The 21,647-nt window shown below is 37.7% G+C and overlaps 1 protein-coding gene across 1 annotated transcript in view; it reads left to right on the plus strand.

Moving 5' to 3' along the window:
* Positions 1–21,647, plus strand: part of LOC127654462 (syntaxin-8-like) — a 92,605-nt gene that overhangs the window by 17,378 nt on the left and 53,580 nt on the right. The window contains exons 5-6 of the mRNA XM_052141675.1: positions 1,846–1,973; positions 3,215–3,307. Of these exons, the coding sequence (XP_051997635.1) occupies positions 1,846–1,973; positions 3,215–3,307 (221 nt within the window). The remainder of the gene's footprint in view (positions 1–1,845; positions 1,974–3,214; positions 3,308–21,647) is intronic.

Genomic DNA, 21,647 nt, shown 5'->3' on the forward strand with positions numbered 1-21,647 from the left:
AGATTTAGAAATGTTCTCTCTTTCAGTTTTAAATTCTTATGTAAAATAACAGTTCTATATTGGATGGCCATTGTTTTTTTTTATATGCATTGATATTGTCAAAGATACAGGCTTTAGCAGATCATGTTCTCCTTGTAGTTTTAATAGTAATATACTGATATGGCAATATGATCATGTTTTTCTTTTCAAAGTAAAGTTGGACAAAATTAATTTGTTAAATGGGGTTATGAAATCATGTTTGTTCTTCAGCCATGGATCATACATTTATGGGCTTTAATTTTATTTTAATTTAAAAACACATTTAATGTTTTTCATGTTAACATGTTACTTACAATGAAAGTGCTAGCTAAGATAAAAAAATAAATATATAAATAAATTGTCCCTTGTCAAGTTTTCATTTGGATAATGGGGCATCTGTCCTCCACTAGAAAATAATTGAAGTTCCTTGGGTCATTTAAAGGTGAAAAGAATAGAAAATATGAAATCGAAAAATCCTGCACACTGTTTTAACTTGAAAATCATGGAGTGCATGTCATTTCACTCCCTAGCTCCCTATGTCATGAATTAGTATATCGGGAACAAGAATTTGGACACTGGCAAAGGTGTTGATCGATTAAACATTGGAACTCTGATGACTCAACTAACTGCGGCACTATTACGAGCCGAGGTTGCTCATTAAAACACAGCTGTTATAAATCAACTATAACAAAAATGTACGATTGTGTCTTCTATACAGCGATGTTGATGTTAAAATGTTCAGTGCTATTATGAATGAGAAATAATGTATATGAACAAATTATAATAAAAGTGTATTTAAAATTTTATTTTAACAACTTTAATATTTAAACATTTCTAGGATTGTTTCCCTTTCATGCACATGATGCAAGAAAGATAATTACAAATAAAGAGAAAGTAAAGCTTCAAATTCATATATTACACTTGTCACTCTAACGACTTGATAGACAAGATTGGCTCAACATTAACTGATTTGTGACAGACAGTTTTAGCTAGTACTACCTTTTTGAGTTTTATACTACTTGCTTGCTTACACTGGAAGCAGGTCACCCGTGTGTGCTAGTGACCAGCTCAAAACTCCCAGCACAATGCAGAGCACTGATAGCTTTACCAGAAAATCCTTTACATTTCAGTTCTCTTTCTGTGTGAGCTGTCCAGGAGGCTCAAGGGGAACAGCTTTCATACATTAATCAAAGAAAAGTGCAAAAGCGCAATGCAGTGACTCAGGATAACAGGCTGCTTCTCAGTTTGGCATGGCTCTTTGAAAGCTTGTATAAAAGCCAGAGGCTGTTCATATGCTTTGTGTCCTTGTAACGTAGGCCATGAAACCTTACTCTCTGGTCCCAACAAAGTGGAACCCATATGAACAAATAAACAGTGGCTCTCTGATCTTACAAGGTCCAAAGTAGGGGATGTTGTTTGCTATTTTAAAAGTAGAAAATAGAAAGGTTATTTATTCTGACAGCACATGAGTGCTACAGATGTGAGTTTGGTAGAAAGTGCCTGTGGCTTTTCGAACAACTCATGGACATGCCTCAAAGTTTATTTATGTTTGCAAAGTAGATGATGTGTGTCCAATTGATGTGTGAGCATAGCTGTTGATTGACAGTACATATGTTATAACTGTAGTATTACTGTGAGTAATCTTGTAACCGTGTGTATGTAATGACAAAATTGACTTTGTATCTTGCTGTGATGACTGCCGTATGCCTTTGTGAATGTGTGCAGTGCACGCTAATGTACGTATGTATATGCTTGTTTGTTTTAAACTGGCATTTATAAAGGTGATTTTTTTTTTTTTTTTTTTTTTTGTGACATTATCCTTTCCAGGTCAACCCTGATGACAGGTGGAAATCGGGCGGCGCCAGTTGTGAACCCTTGGCTGGTTAATGAATCTGAGGAGACCAGAGGACTTGGCTTTGAAGAAATCAGACAACAACAGCAGCAGATAATCGAAGGTACATGGCATAGTCCACATCGTACAGTACTTGCAAGTTGCATATCAGTATAATTAACTGTTGTTTGTGGTGCTCACAATCATCTGGCAACCTATCTCTGCCTTACCGACAGAACATAGCAATTAAATACAAAGCTTTTCTGAAAATCATCTACATTCTGCTCAGCCACATCGAGAAACCCTTTTTTGCACCCACGGTTTTCTGTTGCTCATTTGAGAATAGCAGCTCAAAGGAGTTTTGATAGAAAGCTGGAGACGTGCTGTCCACCCAAGTACAACATCAGCCTCAAGGTTACAGCAAAAGTACCTTCTGGCTCACTGTGTCTCAGTGCTGTTAAAGATGACTTTAGATCAGACTGTATGTCATTTAAATGTCATATATGCCAACTCCCTGCAGCTAAAAGGCTCATTTAGAAGGAATTTATGTACTTTTGTTATTGTGACCCAAAATAACATGAGCATGTAGCTGGTCCTTCAACTTGTGATAATGTACTGAATGAAAATCACAGGAACATAAAATAGGATCATGGAAAACCAGTGGTTAAAAAACAGTCAAAATGTGAACAAAATGTCCCTATAATCAAATATTGAAATTTAATTTTGCAATTAACTTCATAGGCCCAACAATATGCAAAATTATTACAATTATACAGGCTAAATTGGGAAAAATCATTTTTGTTTTCTTCTAAATTTCTGTTGAATTTTAGTGGTTTCATGCTCTTTTAGAAAATAAAACTTTTTTATTTGTTGTTTCATGCCTTTGGCAGCCAATAATTCACCACACAAAATACATTGTGGTCAGAACAAATTTATCTTTGCAGCAAGTATTTAATGAAGTATGAGTAGTTTTTTTGTTTTTGTTTTTAACCTTGGCTAAATTTGTGAAAGGTTTTTGAGTATTAGTGGATATCCTGCAACCTGTTTGTGTTGGCATGCACCTAATTTAAGAGATGAATTTGCACCAAAATGCTACATTTGATTGGGCCCACAGCCTTTGACTTTTAACAGCAAAACATATGGAAAGAGGTTTCTCCTCCCTTGTTGATGAGTCTATTTATTTTGCTATCAGTCAAATAATTTGCTTTATTTTTTCTGCTGTGCATGACTATATTATAACAGACCTATGGGTCGCAACCCATCAGTTGAAATCCACTGCGTTAAACCGTCATCTATGGAAAAATATGTGCATTTTGTCTTTCTTTTGTGCAATTCGGTCTCACTGACTGATGTGTCTCTCTTTAGCTCAAGATGCTGGCCTGGATACTCTTGCTGCAGTCATAAGCAGACAAAAACAGATGGGCCAGGATATTGGCAATGAGCTAGATGAACATAACGGTAAGAGAAAACTGCAGTAGCCTCTATGTGACAGCTTTGGCTGAACATTCAGACGTTTTTCTTTGAAAAACATCTCATTTGTGGTCAGTTTGTTTTGTCACGCTGCTCTCCCTACACTACATATGATGTCATTAGCTTTAAAATTAGCTGCTTTTTGAGGCCAGGGTGAAAGTGGAAAATGTGGAACAGAATACTTGGAAACCCACTCTCACCTGGTCTTTCTCTACCTGGTCTTTTTTTTTAACCCCTTCCTACGTGTCAAACACATTTCCTAAACATGAGAGTTTCTAAACAGACGTTATATCCCTTTGAGTGGGAATGTGAGCAACGTGGAGGAATTCCACTGTGGAACATTTTTTTTTGTCACATGAAGAGACTGAGATCAATAGCCTTTGACCTCATCTAAAGGTCACACTGCTTTTACATTGTCACACACTGTTCTTCAATCTGTCTGACCCAGCCAGTAAGGTGAGACTGACTAGAGAGGGGGAAACAGATAGAGATTCATAATTATCAATTATTGAACTTGGGTAATTTGTCCACTAAGCTCATTTTGCTGAAATATGATCTCTTCTCAAAATGATCATCCACACTGAGAGTGCTGCTCTGCGATCATCTGACCTTGTCCATACATTAGAAGGGTTATAAGAGCATATACAATATCTGAGTCTCTATTTCCTGGTGGCTTTCATTAGGACAGATACATCCTGGAGGGGTTCCTCTTTTTCTCTTATTCACTTCTGCAAAATGCTCAACCCTCAAAAAGTAAAAATGTGAAGATCTTTTTTTTAAAAGAATATTTCTTCAAAAATGTAAATGTTGTACCATTTACTTACCCGTATTTAGTTCTAAGCCAAATAATTTTCTGTCTTGTATCACAAAAGGAGAAATTAAGCAGAATTAAAAGTGAAGTGTAAACTTTCAAGTTAAGTTTTGCACAACAAAACAGGAGAAATAAGACCTGCATGAAAACCTCCATGGAGTTGTCCGTTGTTGTTTTGAAGTGTGATGACTCAGCTATTGGAACTTTAAACTCAGGCATGTGGAACTGTGTCACATACATCAGAGCTAATTTAAATGAAGTTATTGCTTCCCTGTGTCCTTGGTGGACCAATGACATTATAATTTTATCAGAAAGGGTATAGTTCAACAATTAACTGTTGTAGTTACCAAAACAGAGGTAATTAGTCACAAATTTTTGTTTTTCATCAATGTTTTAGTTATTAAAGCCAGGTACTTTCTTTGTCCAAAATTGTATGGAAAAACTCAATGTCCAAGCTTCTGTTTTCCATACAAGGAAAGTGGATGGTGATTTGTACTGCCAAGCTCCAGACAGGACAAAAAGCACAATTTAATTATTATAAAAGTATCCAAACAACTTGTTCACTATTTTCAAAGATTAAACTTCCCTGTTTTACATTTGAACACAAGCACAAATGCTGTTTGAGAACTTTCATAATCTTCTCAAAGTTACATTATCAACATAATGCAGCTATAGGCTAATGTTCTTCAGTCTTTTCCTCACACTAAGCTAATGTATTGCTTCAGAACACATGGAATGTAACGCACTAGTCAAATGGACTACATTTATGATACTTTTTGGAGCATTTTGGCTGTATAAATCACCATAGATATTCCTTGTATAGAAAACAGAAGCATGGACATTCCTCCCAACATCTCATTTTTATTTCACGAAAGAAAATAGTCATATTGATTTGGTCATGAGGTTGAGTAAATGTTAACACATGCTTTTTATTTTTGGATACTCTTCTTTTAATCATAGCGGGGCTATGGAGCTTGGTTCTTTTGGTCAAAATTATTTTGTGTGGGAATTGACAACTGACATGCCACAAATGCGGCTGATGAACTTCTGTTGAACCTGGAACATTCCTTTTAAAATGTATCCACTACTCACACTTCCCTAAGGTCTTCTCTTTAGGGTCAGGGAGTGAAAAGACTAGGATACCATGTTGTGTTCTTGTGGGAACAATTTGGGGTTTAGACCTTTTAAATTAGTGTACCGCAGTGGAAGGAGACAGGACATTCACGTAAGTGAACCAACAACCCACCGGTTAACGTCACGGAACACCTTGATCCTCTATCTTACATGCAAAAATCCACATGCACCTAATGGATAATCATTTCAGTGTGGAGCTTGTGTCTAAAAAAAGAAGTCATGATGCAAGTTCACCTCCTCCCTGTTGCTTTTCTTGGCATGGTGAAGTTTGCCAACAATACTTTTTCCTGGGGGCAGCATCATGACTATGGACCACTTCCAATGTCACTATTCCTATGTCTGCTTTAGCTACTAGCTCCTTGAAAACTTCAGACATAGTTCAAATGTTTCAAAGGTAACATTTGGCACTTTTATTGAATAAAGATGAGCACAGCAATTAGAAAAAAAGTGGCTAGAAAATAATGAACTATAATAAGCATTTTCCTTTATCTTTTTATGTAGACTAAACCAATTACAGGTTCTCTATTGTGGTGAACTAGTGGAGACTAATGCTTGAAATTGCTGGTGCTTGGCTACTTCTCTCTGTCTCTGACCAGTGTCTGTCTATGTAGGGCTCAAGTTGATTAAGTCTGCTTCTTTCCTCCCCCAACGAAACATGGGACAGAGAAAGAATCATTTAAATAGGACCTCAATTTTCTCCTATCTTTTTAAAATGTGCAGCCTCAGAGTTCCCTAGAACAGACGTTTAGAGAGCCGTGACTGAAGTGCATGGACTCTCTGTTTTAAAGGGACACGTTTGAGAGCTGATAGAGTTGTGGTGCTGTTCTACTGTGCTGTCGCAAGAAGCTCCCATTTGAGTATTAGAATTAAGAAAGAGAGAGAAAATTAATCAGTAGGGATTCCTTCCAAAATGCTGTAAATTTGTACTCCCGATGCACATCATATTCAGCAGTTTAAACAACATGTACAGTGCCTTCTGAACGTATTAATAACTTTTTTTGTTGAAATATTTTAAACCATATACTTCTCAGTGACACAATGAATTCAATATGACTACAATAAATCATTCAAGTGTTGGCTTTTGTGTATTGGATATTTTTATATGGGCTTTGTACATTGGGAAACTTTTCCAAATAAGCATTTAAACAATGTCATATTTTTTAACTAGATTGAAGTCTTAATTCCAATATACTACCTTCTTTTTTCACGCAATATTTTTTATTTTTTTATTTTGCTGTGTTCTTTGAATTAATATTGAATTAAAAAAATTATATTTATCTTAATGCTAAAGTGTGTTTTGCATTTAGCACTTTCTCCAAACCCAGATACTTTCTCCAGGTTTAATATGTAGAAGTAACTAAATCTGTTAATTTCCTCAAACTGTAAACACTGTCTTTGTGACACTAAAAACATTGCTTGACCGCCTGACGAAAACAACATTGACTCAACCAGTGGCGTGAGTTCGGGGCAGGATTATTTACTTGTTTGTTCAATGGCAGCTAGGGGAGTTTTCTGAAAACATGTTTTTTTGCAGTTCCATTTGGTGGCACTAGTAGGATAGAAATGACACATTTCAGCTTTAAATTCAGATCTCAGGCTGACTGAAACATATTGTTCTCAAGGATTTGCCTGTATTTGGCTCTGTTTAAGTTTCCCTATATGCCAACAATGTTTTTCAGTTCTTCCTGCTGAAAAGCAACCCCAGAGCATGATGCTGGAGCTACTAGACTAAATGGTTAGGATGGTGATAATTGGTGTTGGGCTGTATTTAGTTTGCAGCAGTACACTGCTTTGCTTTCAACTGAAAGGTCTCAACCTTGGTGTAATCAGTCCACTAGAAGTTCTTCCAAAAAACTTTGGAATTGCTTAAGTTTTTTTTTTTTCACATAGCTTCTAGCAAACTCCAGGCATGATGTAATATTGCAGTTTCTCAAAAGTAGCCATTCTCATAAAGAGGCAGAATCAATGAAGTGCTGAAGGAATTGTTGATTTCGACAGTTTCCCTGATTTCATCCCAAAAACTCTGTCTCTGCAACTTTGTCAGTGTTGTTGCTGGCCTCTTGGTCAGTTCTTTGACAATTGCCCTGCTTGCTTGATTGCTCATTTTTGTAAGACTTCCTGGTTCTAGTAACGTTTGGGTACTACCATGCATTTTCCATTTAGTTACATTTGATGTCACAGTGTTCCTTGGCACAGCTTTGAAACTTCCAATCTTTTAATATCCTTCTTTTGGGAGTTTATTCCTCCAAAGAATGTAATCTTAGACCCTGTTTTCACCTCATATAAAAATGTGTTTTGGGTGAAACAAATACAGGTGGTCAGCACTAAATACAGGTGTAAATGGGGTCTAAAATGTTTTGTTATCGGTTAACAAAAATACATACAGAGGTAGTCCAAAATGCATGTGACCACATCGCATTTGAGGTGTAAACGCTAATCCGTCCCGGACAGCAGTGAAGCGCTGACCCTCACCTGTCAATAAACCGCTGCACTAAAACAAGTGTTTAAACTTTGCCTCTTACAAGCAGTTTTAAAAGGAAATAGCCGTCTGATCGAAAAAAAAAAAAAGGGGATACATAAGCTGGAGAATTTTGTGTGTTTTATATCAACACAGTTGAGAAGTACAACCCCCAGATACATCTGCAGCTCAGGTTAACACAGGTAATTGACTAAAATAATGGATATTTCCGCTGGTCGTATTTGTGCCTTTTTGTCTTTTTATAATTTTTTGGCAATTTACTATCATGCACTAACACACTGACTTCATTTCATCATGAAATCAGAGACCCTCCCCTCTAAATCCAAATACATGTGGTCACAGGAGACACTTATAAGCGACAAGGTGTAAACAGCGATGTTTCTCGCCTGACCACATGTGATCGGATCACCCGAGATGCATCTTAATACAAGGTGTAAACAGGGTCTTAACTCTGTAAAGCCTGACATATGAAAGAATTGTCTGAAAATTCGATTTATTTATTTTTTAAATTAAACAGTTTTTAGTACCATTAGGCAAAATATAAAAAGAAATCATTAAAAAAATTCACATTCTTTTTAATGGTTTTTTGTTTTTGTTTGTTTTATGTTTTTTCTTTATTTGATTCAATAGGCTTTAAAGGTCATTATGCTCCAGAGGCCTAGCAATTCATTTTTGTATTGGACATTTGTTATTTAAGTTTTTCTTTGCCTATACATGCTACAGTGGTAAATATTGGAGTATTATCATAGGACACCTTGGGCTTTTCAGAGATACCAAATGTTTGAGAGTTTGGCCATGACAACTTCCTCTCCTTGGTCTATAAATATGGGTTGAAATATATCACATCATAAAAAGAATTATTATGCATTATTAATCATGCAGCTCCAGACGAGAGTTAAGAAGGCCATCTGATCACTTAGGGTGATGGTGGAGATTCATTTTAAAAGAAGGTTGGCTAGTGGTAGAAGTTAGAAACAATTCAAGGCATTGATCAGAATAATTTATTGCAATAGGTGGTGTTGTACTTATCTCTGACCAGTTTTTCCTACTCCAATCATTTCCTGAACCAGTAAGGAAATTGCAAAGCTGAGCTCCGTTTAGAGATTGACTCCGAAGAGAACTTATTTATTGCACTCTTTTACCTAAATGAGCTAGCACCTGCATAAACTAAGCACAGTTTGGTTTTCTATTAATACTGTAGACATAACAATTTTTTAGATACATTATTTGTGACTGTGCTTCAGAACATTACTTTACATCTAAAAAAAGGTATCATTGGGACGAACTGCTTGTTCTAGCTGCTCCATTACACTCTTGTATTATATGACATAATTGACAATCTAAAAAGTAATAAGATAGTTTAATGCTCTAAAAGAGACAGCAGAAAATGTATTGCTTTTACAAAAAAAGCTTCTTGCAGTTGACATATGACCCTCTTGTCCTCTCTCCTCTCATCCTGTTCTGTTTTTCTGAGTGAACTTGCAAAAAATGTTTCACCTCCCAAAACACTCCAGTTCTGTAATAGTGTTTTACTGTAAATAGATTTATCACTTTGTGCATGATCAGTGATACAGGGCAACTGATCTCCTTTTAAGGCCAGGGCTGCAAAGAGTGGTCAGTGGTTAAGATGACTCTGCTATGAGAGTCTGGTGCTTCCTGCTGACTCCTGAGTACTGTCAACATACAGGCAAAACTCGACCACACTGACTTGGCTCAGACATTCTGATGACTTGGTGCTAACCAGAAATAGGAAGTCAAAGGGTTTAGATGCCCTGTTTGCTTGACTGGTACTGAGCCAATGCTCAAAGCCTATTGGAAAATTTTATTTTATTTAAAGAAGTGTGTAAAATGAAAATATATATACATACATATACTGTGTGTATTTACAATTGAAGTCAGAAATTTACATACACTAAGGTCAATGTCAATAAATCTCATTTTTTAACAACTCCACAGATTTCATATTAGAAAACTATAGTTTTGGGAAGTCGTTTAGGACATCTACTTTGTGCATGACATGAGTCATTTTTACAACAATTGTTTACAGACAGATTGCTTCACTGTTAATTGACTATATCACAATTCCAGTGGATCAGAAGTTTACATACACTAAGTTAACTGCATTTAAGCAGCTTGGAAAATTCCAGATAATGATGTCAAGCCTAATTTAGCTTCTGATAGGCTATTTGGAGTCAATTGGAGGTGTACCTGTGGATTTATTTTAAGGCCTACCTTCAAACTCTGTGCCTTTTTGCTTGACACCATGGAAAATCAGAAGAAATCAGCCAAGACCTCAGAAAAAAATGTGTGAACGAACAAGTCCGGTTCATTCTTGGGAGCAATTTCCTAATGCCTGAAGGTAACACGTTAATCAGTAAAAACAAGTATGTACTGTAGTACGCAAGTATAAGCACCATGGGACCACGCAGCCATCATACCGCTCAGGAACGAGATGCATTCTGTGTCCTAGAGATAAACGTAGTTTGGTATGAAAAGTGCAAATGAATCCCAGAACAACAGTAAAGGACCTTGTGAAGATGCTGGAGGAAACACGTAGACAAGTATCTATATCCACTGTAAAGCGAATCCTATATCGACATAACCTGAAAGGCTCATCGGCAAGGAAGAAGCCACTTCTCCAAAACGACCATAAAAAATCCAGACTACAGTTTGCAAGTGCACAAGGAGACAAAGATCTTACTTTTTGGAGAAATATCCTCTTGTCTGATGAAACAAACTGTTTGGACATAATTACCATCGTTATGTTTAAAGGAAAAAGGGTGAGGCTTGCAAGCTGAAAAAAAAAAAAAACACCCTAACCGTGAAGCATGGGGGTAGAAGCATCATGTTGTGGGGGTGCTCTGCTGCAGGAGGGACTGGTGCACTTCACAAAAAAGATGGCACATTGAAGAACAGAAATTATGTGGATATACTGTATCAACATCTCAAGACATCAGCCAGGAAGTTAAAGCTTGGTCGCAAATGGGTCTTCCAAATGGACAATGACCCCAAGCATACCTCCAAAGTTGTGGCAAAATGGCTTAAGAACAACAAAGTCAAGGTATTGGAGTGGCCATCACAAAGCCCTGACCACAATCTGATGTGGGCAGAAATGAAAAAGTGTGTTCGAGAAAGTAGTCCTACAAACCTCACCCAGTTACACCAGTTCTGTCTGGTGGAATGGGCCAAAATTCAAGCAACTTATTGTGAGAAGCTTGTGTAAGACTACCGAAAAACATTTGACCTAATTTAAACAATTTAAAGGCAATACTACCAAATACTAACAAAGTTTATGTGAACTTCTGACCCACTGGGAATGTGATGAAAGAAATAAAAGCTGAAATAAATAATCCTCTCTACTATTATTCTAACATTTCAAATTCTTAAAATATAGTTCTCCTAACTAACGTAAGACAGGGAAAATCCCAGGCGATCAGCAGTTACAGAAAAACTCAAATCAGCCCATCTGATTCAGCCCATCAACAATCATCCATGTGATTATCTAACCAGCCAATCATGTAGCAGCAGTGCAGTGCATAAAATCATGCAGATACGGGTCAGGAGCTTTAATGTTCACATCAACCACCAGAATGGGGAAAAAATGTGATCTCAGTGTTTTGGAGTGTGGCATGATTTTTGTTGCCAGACAGAGTATGTGAGCGAAACACAGCGGTGTGACACTCAATAACCCGCTCTCTTGCATGTGTGCTCCACTCAACCACTCACAGCCCAGGTGGCGTTCCGCTCAAGTATCGCTCACACTCACCGATTTAAAAAAAGCGTTTGCTCAAATTCCACTCTGGCATTAAATTTCTCTGTTGGTTCTAATCACGTACACGGTGCCCCTCTTGGTGAAATATAGACTATAGGCCGACATTTATTAAATTATCAAATGATTAGTAATGTACACATCTGAAATTATGTTATTGTATTGTTTTGTTTTTGTATATAAAATCTTGCTGTTTATTTTGGACTGTTTTAAAACTGCTGTTAGATAATCCGGTCTACTAGATTTTTGTTATAATTTGTAATCAGTCAAATGTTTCTCTGTCAGCACATATGTCATTGAACATCTTTAAATAAAAAAAAATTTTCAGTTCTAAATTACCTTTATTTACTTCATAAGTCATCAAACTAGGGCTGGGCGATAAAACGATATCGATATATTTCACGATAAAGAAAATCAACGATAAGCTTTTGAGGAATTTTCGATATTTACTGTGTGTCGCTAAAACACAAGCAGTTCGGCTTTCTCAGGCTGTGTTTCCACTGGGGTGGTTGAAATCCGCTCAAAGCACTCACAGTGCTAGGAGAGAGCTTGCTCCGCACCGCTGCCAATCCTACGATCCACCTTGTAAGCATGACGCTCAGCTTTCATAGGAATGAATTGAAAACGCTCTCAGCTTCGCCCACAACGCGCCAGTGGTAAGTCTAGGTTCAGACTGGATGAACTTGCTAATGCTAGCTGCCTTGCTAACAATTAGGTTACGTCGGACACCGGATTGATTCCATCTGCACCGCAAGACTTCATGACAACGGTTGTGCCCTTTCATCGTCTCTAGTGAAGAGCGCGACAGAACAACAGTGATGTGGACAACAGCTCTGATCTTTATGCGCTGTAATCTTGAATATTGTTCTCTAGCACCAAACATGCATAATTTCTGCCCTGTCCTGCTCCTCTTTGCCTCTTTTCCCTGAATGTGTATAGACATGAAGCGCCGCATGAGTAAACGTGGTTTCAAAGCACCTTTTAGGCCAAAAAGTTTTTCCCTTCTAAATGTATTTTTATTAATCAGCATGTTACGAGCCTTTAATAATAAACAAATCGAATAAACGAATCGATTTCTGTTCTAATTTTGTGAAAATCTGGAAGTCTGGAATGGATAAGGAAAGACTAAAATTACTTTATCTTTATTACTATAAAGTCTCTCACTTTAATGAAAATATACAAATGTTTAAATTTTTTTTTTAAAAAAAGCGTTTTCAAAATTTTCTCTCGGGACACCCCTGAACCCATATTCAGCATCATTCAACAGTCACAACGGCTTCTATGCCCCATACTTGGGTATCTGAATCTAAAGAAATATAAAAAATATTTAATTTTAATGTAAAAATATTCCAACAAATACTGGAGTGCTGTCACTATGATTCAGAACAAACAGATGATCTTTTAACATTCATTTTCAATTGATAAACTATAAAAGATGGTAGAATTGGTAAAAGATCCCGCAGAGCCCACTGCTTTAGCCGTCTCTGGACACCCTGTTCAGTTTTGTAGAGACTATTTTGACTGTTTAGAATTTATTTTTCTTCTTTTCTTCCGTCAACTTTGAAATAAAAAAAATAAATTGCAATGTGTAAATGTATATCATGATAAATATCGATATCGAACAATATGAAAAAGATTATCGCGATAACAATTTTGGCCATATCACCCAGCCCTACATCAAACATGACTCAAGTATTAAAACATATGTGCGTTGGCACGGAAACTCACATATGCACAAATTTGCGCTTTTCAGTTTAAACTGGACCTGAGTGATGCATCCGACCCAGAAAACCACAATCTTTTCAACTTTAAAGTTTTTTTGACTTGTTTATGGCAATAATGAAAACATGGACTGGTACCAAGAAAAATATTGCAGGTAAAAGTGAAATTCATAATTGTTTTCAGTTGTCTCCACGGAATGATTATATTGTAGATTTGATACATTAATGGGTTTCTGATTGAATGCTATTAGACTTTAGGTCTGTAAATTAAAATAAGCAATTCTCATCCTAATTTTGTGTTCAGTTTTAAAGGGTGTATTCATTTATCCAGAAAAGAAAAAGCTTTTCTCTTTCTCGGTGTTGTTGCTTTATTAATATTCCTTACAATTTTATATGTACGAATCATATACAATCTAAAGGACTGTGGTTATTTATATAATAATTATTATATTGGTGGATACCATGTGCACCCTTTGTTTTTACTTGATATTCTAAAGCATTATAAAGTGAATCTGGACTTTATATGCGTCAAATGATCATGTGCTGTGCATGCACACTTTATATGCACAGCAAGTTTTAACTGTGGATTTAACAAATAAAAAATATTTGTCCTGAATAAAGTGAGATTTTGTCCAACATATATACATATATTGGTACCAATTGAGCATTTTATTGACAAAGATTTCATCGTATATATATGTATATGTATATATATGTGTACACACTCACCTAAAGGATTGTTAGGAACACCTGTTCAATTTTTCATTAATGCAATTATCTAATCAACCAATCACATGGCAGTTGCTTCAATGCATTTAGGGGTGTGGTCCTGGTCAAGACAATCTCCTGAACTCCAAACTGAATGTCAGAATGGGAAAGAAAGGTGATTTAAGCACTTTTGAGGGTGGCATGGTTGTTGGTGCCAGACGGGCCAGTCTGAGTATTTCACAATCTGCTCAGTTACTGGGATTTTCACACACAGCCATTTCTAGGGTTTACAAAGAATGGTGTGAAAAGGGAAAAACATCCAGTATGCGGCAGTCCTGTGGGCGAAAATGCCTTGTTGATGCTAGAGGTCAGAGGAGAATGGGCCGGCTGATTCAAGCTGATAGAAGAGCAACTTTGCCTGAAATAACCACTCGTTACAACCGAGGTATGCAGCAAAGCATTTGTGAAGCCACAACACGCACAACCTTGAGGCGGATGGGCTACAACAGCAGAAGACCCCACCGGGTACCACTCATCTCCACTACAAATAGTAAAAAGAGGCTACAATTTGCAAGAGCTCACCAAAATTGGACAGTTGAAGACTGGAAAAATGTTGCCTTGTCTGATGAGTCTCGATTTCTGTTGAGACATTGAGATGGTAGAGTCAGAATTTGGCGTAAACAGAATGAGAACATGGATCCATCATGCCTTGTTACCACTGTGCAGGCTGGTGGTGGTGGTGGTGTAATGGTATGGGGGATGTTTTCTTGGCACACTTTAGGCCCCTGTGGCAGCGGGGGCGTGGTCAAGCGCCCGTCCGGGAGAGAGAAGCGGTAAGGGCGCTCACACCTGGGCCAAATTATGACTAACACCTGTCTCTAATTTCAGTAGAGTGAGGAGAGCGGTTAAAAAGCCAACAGCCGGAGAGCAGAGACAGAGGGGAACAGAGCAAGCCAACTGAGTGCGCTTGTGTGTGTGTGTGTGTATATATAAAGTGGTTGTCAGACAGACGAATAAAAATTCCTTACCTTACGTTGTATCCTCCGTTTCTTGTCCTCCTTCCTGTGAGGGTGTCACAGCCCCTTAGTGCCAATTGGGAATCGTTTAAATGCCACGGCCTACCTGAGCATTGTTTCTGACCATGCCTTGTTACCACTGTGCAGGCTGGTGGTGGTGGTGTAATGGTGTGGGGGATGTTTTCTTGGCACACTTTAGGCCCCTTAGTGCCAATTGGGCATCGTTTAAATGCCACGGCCTACCTAAGCATTGTTTCTGACCATGTCCATCCCTTTATGGCCACCATGTACCCATCCTCTGATGGCTACTTCCAGCAGGATAATGCACCATGTCACAAATCTCGAATCATTTCAAATTGGTTTCTTGAACATGACAATGAGTTCACTGTACTAAAATGGACCCCACAGTCACCAGATCTCAACCCAATAGAGCATCTCTGGGATGTGGTGGAATGGGAGCTTCGTGCCCTGGATGTGCATCCCACAAATCTCCATCAACTGCAAGATGCTATCCTATCAATATGGGCCAACATTTCTAAAGAATGCTTTCAGCACCTTGTTGAATCAATGCCACATAGAATTAAGGCAGTTCTGAAGGCGAAAGGGGGCCAAACACAGTATTAGTATGGTGTTCCTAATAATCCTTTAGGTGAGTTTATATGTGTGTGTGTGTGTGTGTGTGTATATATATATATGTATATGTGTGTGTGTGTGTGTATATATATGTATATGTGTGTGTGTGTGTATATATATGTATATATGTATATGTGTGTGTGTGTGTGTATATATATGTATATATGTATGTGTGTGTGTGTGTGTGTGTGTGTGTGTGTGTGTATATATGTATATATATATATATGTATATATGTATATATATATATATATATATATATATATATATATATATATATATATATATATATATATGTATGTGTGTGTGTGTGTATATATGTATATATGTATATATATGTGTATATATATATATATATATATATATATATGTGTGTGTGTGTGTATGTGTATATATATATACACTCACCTAAAGTTTTGATGCAGGCATTTTTTGTATGTGTTCTCCAGGATTCAAGGTAAAACGCTTTGCCAATATACAGTATTATTAAGCTTACATATTCAGTTGAGGGTGCTCTAACGTTCGCAACTCTGCAGAACTAGACCTACATCAGGCTGGTGTGTGTGTGTGTGTGTGTGTGTGTGTGTGTGTGTGTGTGTGTGTGTATCATAAAAGCAGTCCATGCAGCTTGTGCATCATATTACATGTATTCTTAAGGCCAAAGTATACTTTCGTTTTCCACGTGCCGCTGCATCTCATGCACAGCACATGTGACACAAATTTCATCATCAGCATAGTGTGTGTGTATGTGTGTACTGTTCGTGTGCAGCACAGTATTTCTAGACACACAATCAGTGCTGTGTGCATCATTTGCAAATGCGGCAGGCTTTAGGCTTAACGACTATCACAAAGCAGCCGTAGTGCGAATGTGGCAAATGTGTGCTCACAATCAAAAGAGTATACATTTAAAAGGCTGAAGTGCTCAACCATACTCTGAAACGGAACGGGACAGAGAAAAACTAACCTGGCCTTTTGAGTAATTTTTTGGTGAAAATCTTGATGTTCATGAGTGCTATGAAAGAAACTTGTTCACAATGGCTTTAGGGCTGCATCTAATGATTATTTTGATAATAGATTAATCCAACGATTGTTAGAATGATTATTCAACTATCGGTGATTTATTGCAATGATTAATCATTAGCTCTTAACCAATTATTCTGCTTGTGTCCTGACTTAAAAGATTGTATTAATCATGCTTACTAACAATAAAGAGGAAAAAAAATATATTTTAAAAATACCTCTAAATTACATTCACTGAATTAAAGGGAGTTTAATTCAGTAAAGAAATTCACTGCAAAAAAATCCTATTATCAAGTGTTTTTGTCTTGTTTTCCATTTTAAAAATGTCCAAAAAATCCTTAAAACTAAAATAAACAGTAAGTGTATTTTGTATAGAAGTGTATATTTTACTTGGTTATACTTCTGCGAGTGCAGTAAAGAAAAAATATACTTATATTCAAGATCTGTTCTCTAAAAGCAAGTATTTTTATTATTATATTCAACATTCTCAGATAACAATTTTTTCTTCTGCAGTAGTTTCTAAAAAAAAATGTCATTGTTTTAAAAGAGTTTTACATATTTATATTGGAAAACAAGCCACAAAACAAACAAATCAAAAACACATTTTGTTGCAGTGTATAATGGGGCAAAGAGTACCCTCTCTCACCTTTCTGTTCACTTCAATCCATCTTTAACTCACAAAAAAAACAAACTCTCTTGTATTAATAAAGCTGGGTATTGCCAATTTTCTTCACAATAAGAAATGCACAGTGACACATACAGTGGGTACGGAAAGTATTCTGACCCCCTTAAATTTTTCACTCTTTGTCATATTGCAGCCATTTGCTAAAATCATTTAAGTTCATTTTTTTTTTCCTCATTGTACACACAGCACCCCATATTGACAGAAAAACACAGAATTGTTGACATTTTTGCACATTTATTAAAAAAGAAAAACTGAAATATCACATGGTCCTAAGTATTCAGACCCTTAGCTGTGACACTCATATATTTAACTCAGGTGCTGTCCATTTCTTCTGATCATCCTTGAGATGGTTCTACACCTTCAATTGAGTCCAGCTGTGTTTGATTATACTGATTGGACTTGATTAGGAAAGCCACACACCTGTCTATATAAGACCTTACAGCTCACAGTGCATGTCAAAGCAAATGAGAATCATGAGGTCAAAGGAACTGCCTGAAGAGCTCAGAGACAGAATTGTGGCAAGGCACAGATCTGGCCAAGGTTACAAAAAAATGTCTGCTGCCCTTAAGGTTCATAAGAGCACAGTGGCCTCCATAATCCTTAAATGGAAGACGTTTGGGACGAACGTTTGGCCGTCTGGCAAAACTGAGCTATCGGGGGAGAAGAGCCTTGGTGAGAGAGGTAAAGAAGAACCCAAAAATCACTGTGGCTGAGCTCCAGAGATGCAGTCGGGAGATGGGAGAAAGTTGTAGTAAGTCAGCCATCACTGCAGCCATCCATCAGTCGGGGCTTTATGGCAGAGTGGCCCGACGGAAGCCTCTCCTCAGTGCAAGACACATGAAAGCCTGCATGGAGTTTGCTAAAAAACACCTGAAGGACTCCAAGGTGGTGATAAATAAGATTCTCTGGTCTGATGAGACCAAGATAGAACTTTTTGGCCTTAATTCTAAGCGGTATGTGTGGAGAAAACCAGGCACTGCTCATCACCTGTCCAATACAGTCTCAACAGTGAAGCATGGTGGTGGCAGCATCATGCTGTGGGGATGTTTTTCAGCTGCAGGGACAGGACGACTGGTTGCAATCGAGGGAAAGATGAATGCGGCCAAGTACAGGGATATCCTGGACGAAAACCTTCTCCAGTGTGATCTGGACCTCAGACTGGGCCGAAGGTTCACCTTCCAACAAGACAATGACCCTAAGCACACCGCTAAAATAACGAAGGAGTGGCTTCACAACAACTCCGAGGCTGTTCTTGAATGGCCCAGCCAGAGCCCTGACTTAAACCCAATTGAGCATCTCTGGAGAGACCTGAAAATGGCTGTCCACCAACGTTTACCATCCAACCTGACAGAACTGAAGAGGATCTGCAAGGAGGAATGGCAGAGGATACCCAAATCCAGATGTGAAAAACTTGTTGCATCTTTCCCAAAAGACTCATGGCTGTATTAGATCAAAAGGGTGCTTCTACTAAATACTGAACAAAGGGTCTGAATACTTAGGACCATGTGATATTTCGGTTTTTGGGTGCTGTGTGTACAATAATGAGGGAAAAAAATTAACTTAAATGATTTTAGCAAATGGCCGCAATATAACAGAGTGAAAAATGTAAGGGGGTCTGAATACTTTCCGTACCCACTGTATATTATGATTCAATAAGTCGTGAGCCAATATATTATAATCTAGCTGCAGCAAGCGTGCAGGCTCGAGGGACTAGCGTCCCTATATGGCGGATTGGCAGCTCCAGCTCCACATATTCCACAACGAGAGTGCTTCTGTGACACAAGTATTCAGGATGGGAGATGAGAGAAACTTGTAGAAGGACAACCATCACTGCCACACTACACCAATCTGGGCTTTATGGCAGAGTTGCCAGATGGAAGCATCTCCCCAGTGCAAGACACATGAAAGTCCACTTGGAATTTGCAAAAAAGCACCTACAGAACATTTTTAGATGATGCAAAAAAACGAGACTCATATTCCGGAAAACACGGTAATTGTCATTCTTATCAGCGTAAGCACACCTTGTTTCTATGTAAGCTAGATTTATTATAGATTGCGCTGTATTCACAAAACTCATCACTATTTGCTTGCCGCAATTAACATTGCACAGTCTATATGACCTGTTGAAAGCAGGGGGTAATTTTTATTAAAAAGAGATGTGTTTGTGTTCATTTCCTGTTGATTAAAGCAGCAGTAATTTATCAAATGAAGTGTTAATAATAAAATACAAATCCAGATGTGTGGTGTAGTCATGTGCACTTTCAGGATTTTAAAGAGCTGATTCAGGTGGGTGTACTGCACTGGTGGAGAAATGCTGTATAGCCCCCAGTAAAGCATTCCAAATGAAAGTGGTCTGCTATACGTCTTACAAACGAGCAGTAAAAACTGAACCACAAGTTAGGGCAATATTGCACTGTGCTAAATACAGTAAGTGTCTGGGCGTGTTAGCAATTTTCCATCAGTGAATTGTCCAATAAACAACACGAAAGGAACGTGCAAATAAATATCAGCGGGCACAATTCTTTCTTAGTGAATTCCCCCTTAAATATTTCCTCTAAAAAACATAAACTTTGCTATATCTCACATGGAATGGCCATGGAAAAAAAAGAACCTGATGAATGAATCAAACCACTGAGAATAAAAAGAGCCGTGATTGATGATGCTACTGTTACACCAGTCGTCAGTGGTCCCAAAAGTGCTCTATTCATGGGTCTCTGCTGAGAGGCCTGGCTCAGGCCTCCTAATCTTATTGTAATTCACTATGTCCAGGCCGACACTGGGGCCCAAGCATGAAAATGAGATGAGACATGATGGACAGAGGCCTGCCCCAAAGGTGCTGATGGAAGAACCTTCCCACTGTCTCGTCACTGTTTTTTTATCACTCCATCAAGCCAGAGTGGCAACAGAAGCCAGCAAACGACAACATCTTTACACTTTTTACAATTCCCTGATACACTGCCCTTTTGTGCAGATGTCTGATCTGTTAGAACTGGAAAAGCAATATGTCTTAAATGGGGATGTTAAAAAAGGAGTGTAATAGTAAAACCTAAAATTGTGGCGATAAGATTCCTTTAAATTTTATTTTTAAACGGAAAATCAAGAACTAAATTCGAAAGCCTGAAATCAATGAAATTCAGCCACAAATAATGCAGCTCATAAACTTTACAGTCTTTAGTCAGAATAGGCAGCAGATAGTGTCTTTGGTGTGGAGGATGTCAGAGGACTAATGCGCTCCTGATGTCAGGAACAGTTCATGTCTACAAGCATCACGACTGTGTGAAAACCATTTTTTTAACCGAGACACCAACAGATATATGGATATCTTCCATTTTTAAATCAGAAAAAGAGCATTAATCACTGATTTCAAAGTTGTTTTTTTTACTATTCCACATCAATAGATCACTGAAAAATGTACAAAAGTTTGAGAAGCTGCTTTTGCTACCTTGGCATGTTGAGATTTACTGTACAGTAATCAAAAGACTTATTTTTTTTATTCATAATTAATCAGTGCTCATCCAGTCCCACAACCCTTTTCTTAACAACCCAACTGACTTTTTGTGAGCTGGTGGGGAATGAAGTGTCCAGACCAAAACCTAGGAAGATAACTGTAAGCCATATACTGTATACTAGCCATAGAACAATAACTGACCGATAATATCCCATGACCCCTGCAGACAGAAGATGGTCAATGGTCATCACTGGCCTGCTGAATGAGATATTGCTGGAACAAAGAGGAAAGGGATAGTAAAAGACGAAAAAAAAAAAAATCCAAGGATCTGTCTAATGAAAACAACAGCACTTGAGGGAAGCAGTAGTTTTCAATTTTCCACAAATGCTAGTTCAATGGCAACAATTTAATATTTATATACAATGAAACATTACACAAATCAGTTGGAGGTTCTAGATTGTCTCAGCTCTTGGACCTCCAGCTCAGTTTTTATCTGCATTTATACCTTTTGGCATCCTCTCCCTTCACAGTAGATCTGTCATGTACAGAATCTGACTTCTCTGTCTATGGAGTTTATCAGAGACAGAGAAGCATGGCCTGGGGTACAATGTGAGATATCTATCAGCGCTAATACTGGTTGTTATATGAAATGCAGGTACACCAGACCTTCGTAACCTCTGCTTGTAAACCATCCAGCATTTAGTTATTCGATGCAAATATGATTAGAGTGTCACTGACACTTAGTAGTCTTTGAAGTGGATCACAGCAACATCTCAGTATGAAAGTGTCCATATTTAAATTGCCAGAAGGTCTAAATCTGCATGTCTTGTTCCTTTCCTTTGCAAAATGATCAAATTTTAGTAAAAATATTGGCAAAATAGTGCCCTAATAAATACATTTTATAAA

This window comes from Xyrauchen texanus, chromosome 13, assembly GCF_025860055.1.
Source record: "Xyrauchen texanus isolate HMW12.3.18 chromosome 13, RBS_HiC_50CHRs, whole genome shotgun sequence".
Lineage (NCBI taxonomy): Eukaryota > Metazoa > Chordata > Actinopteri > Cypriniformes > Catostomidae > Xyrauchen > Xyrauchen texanus.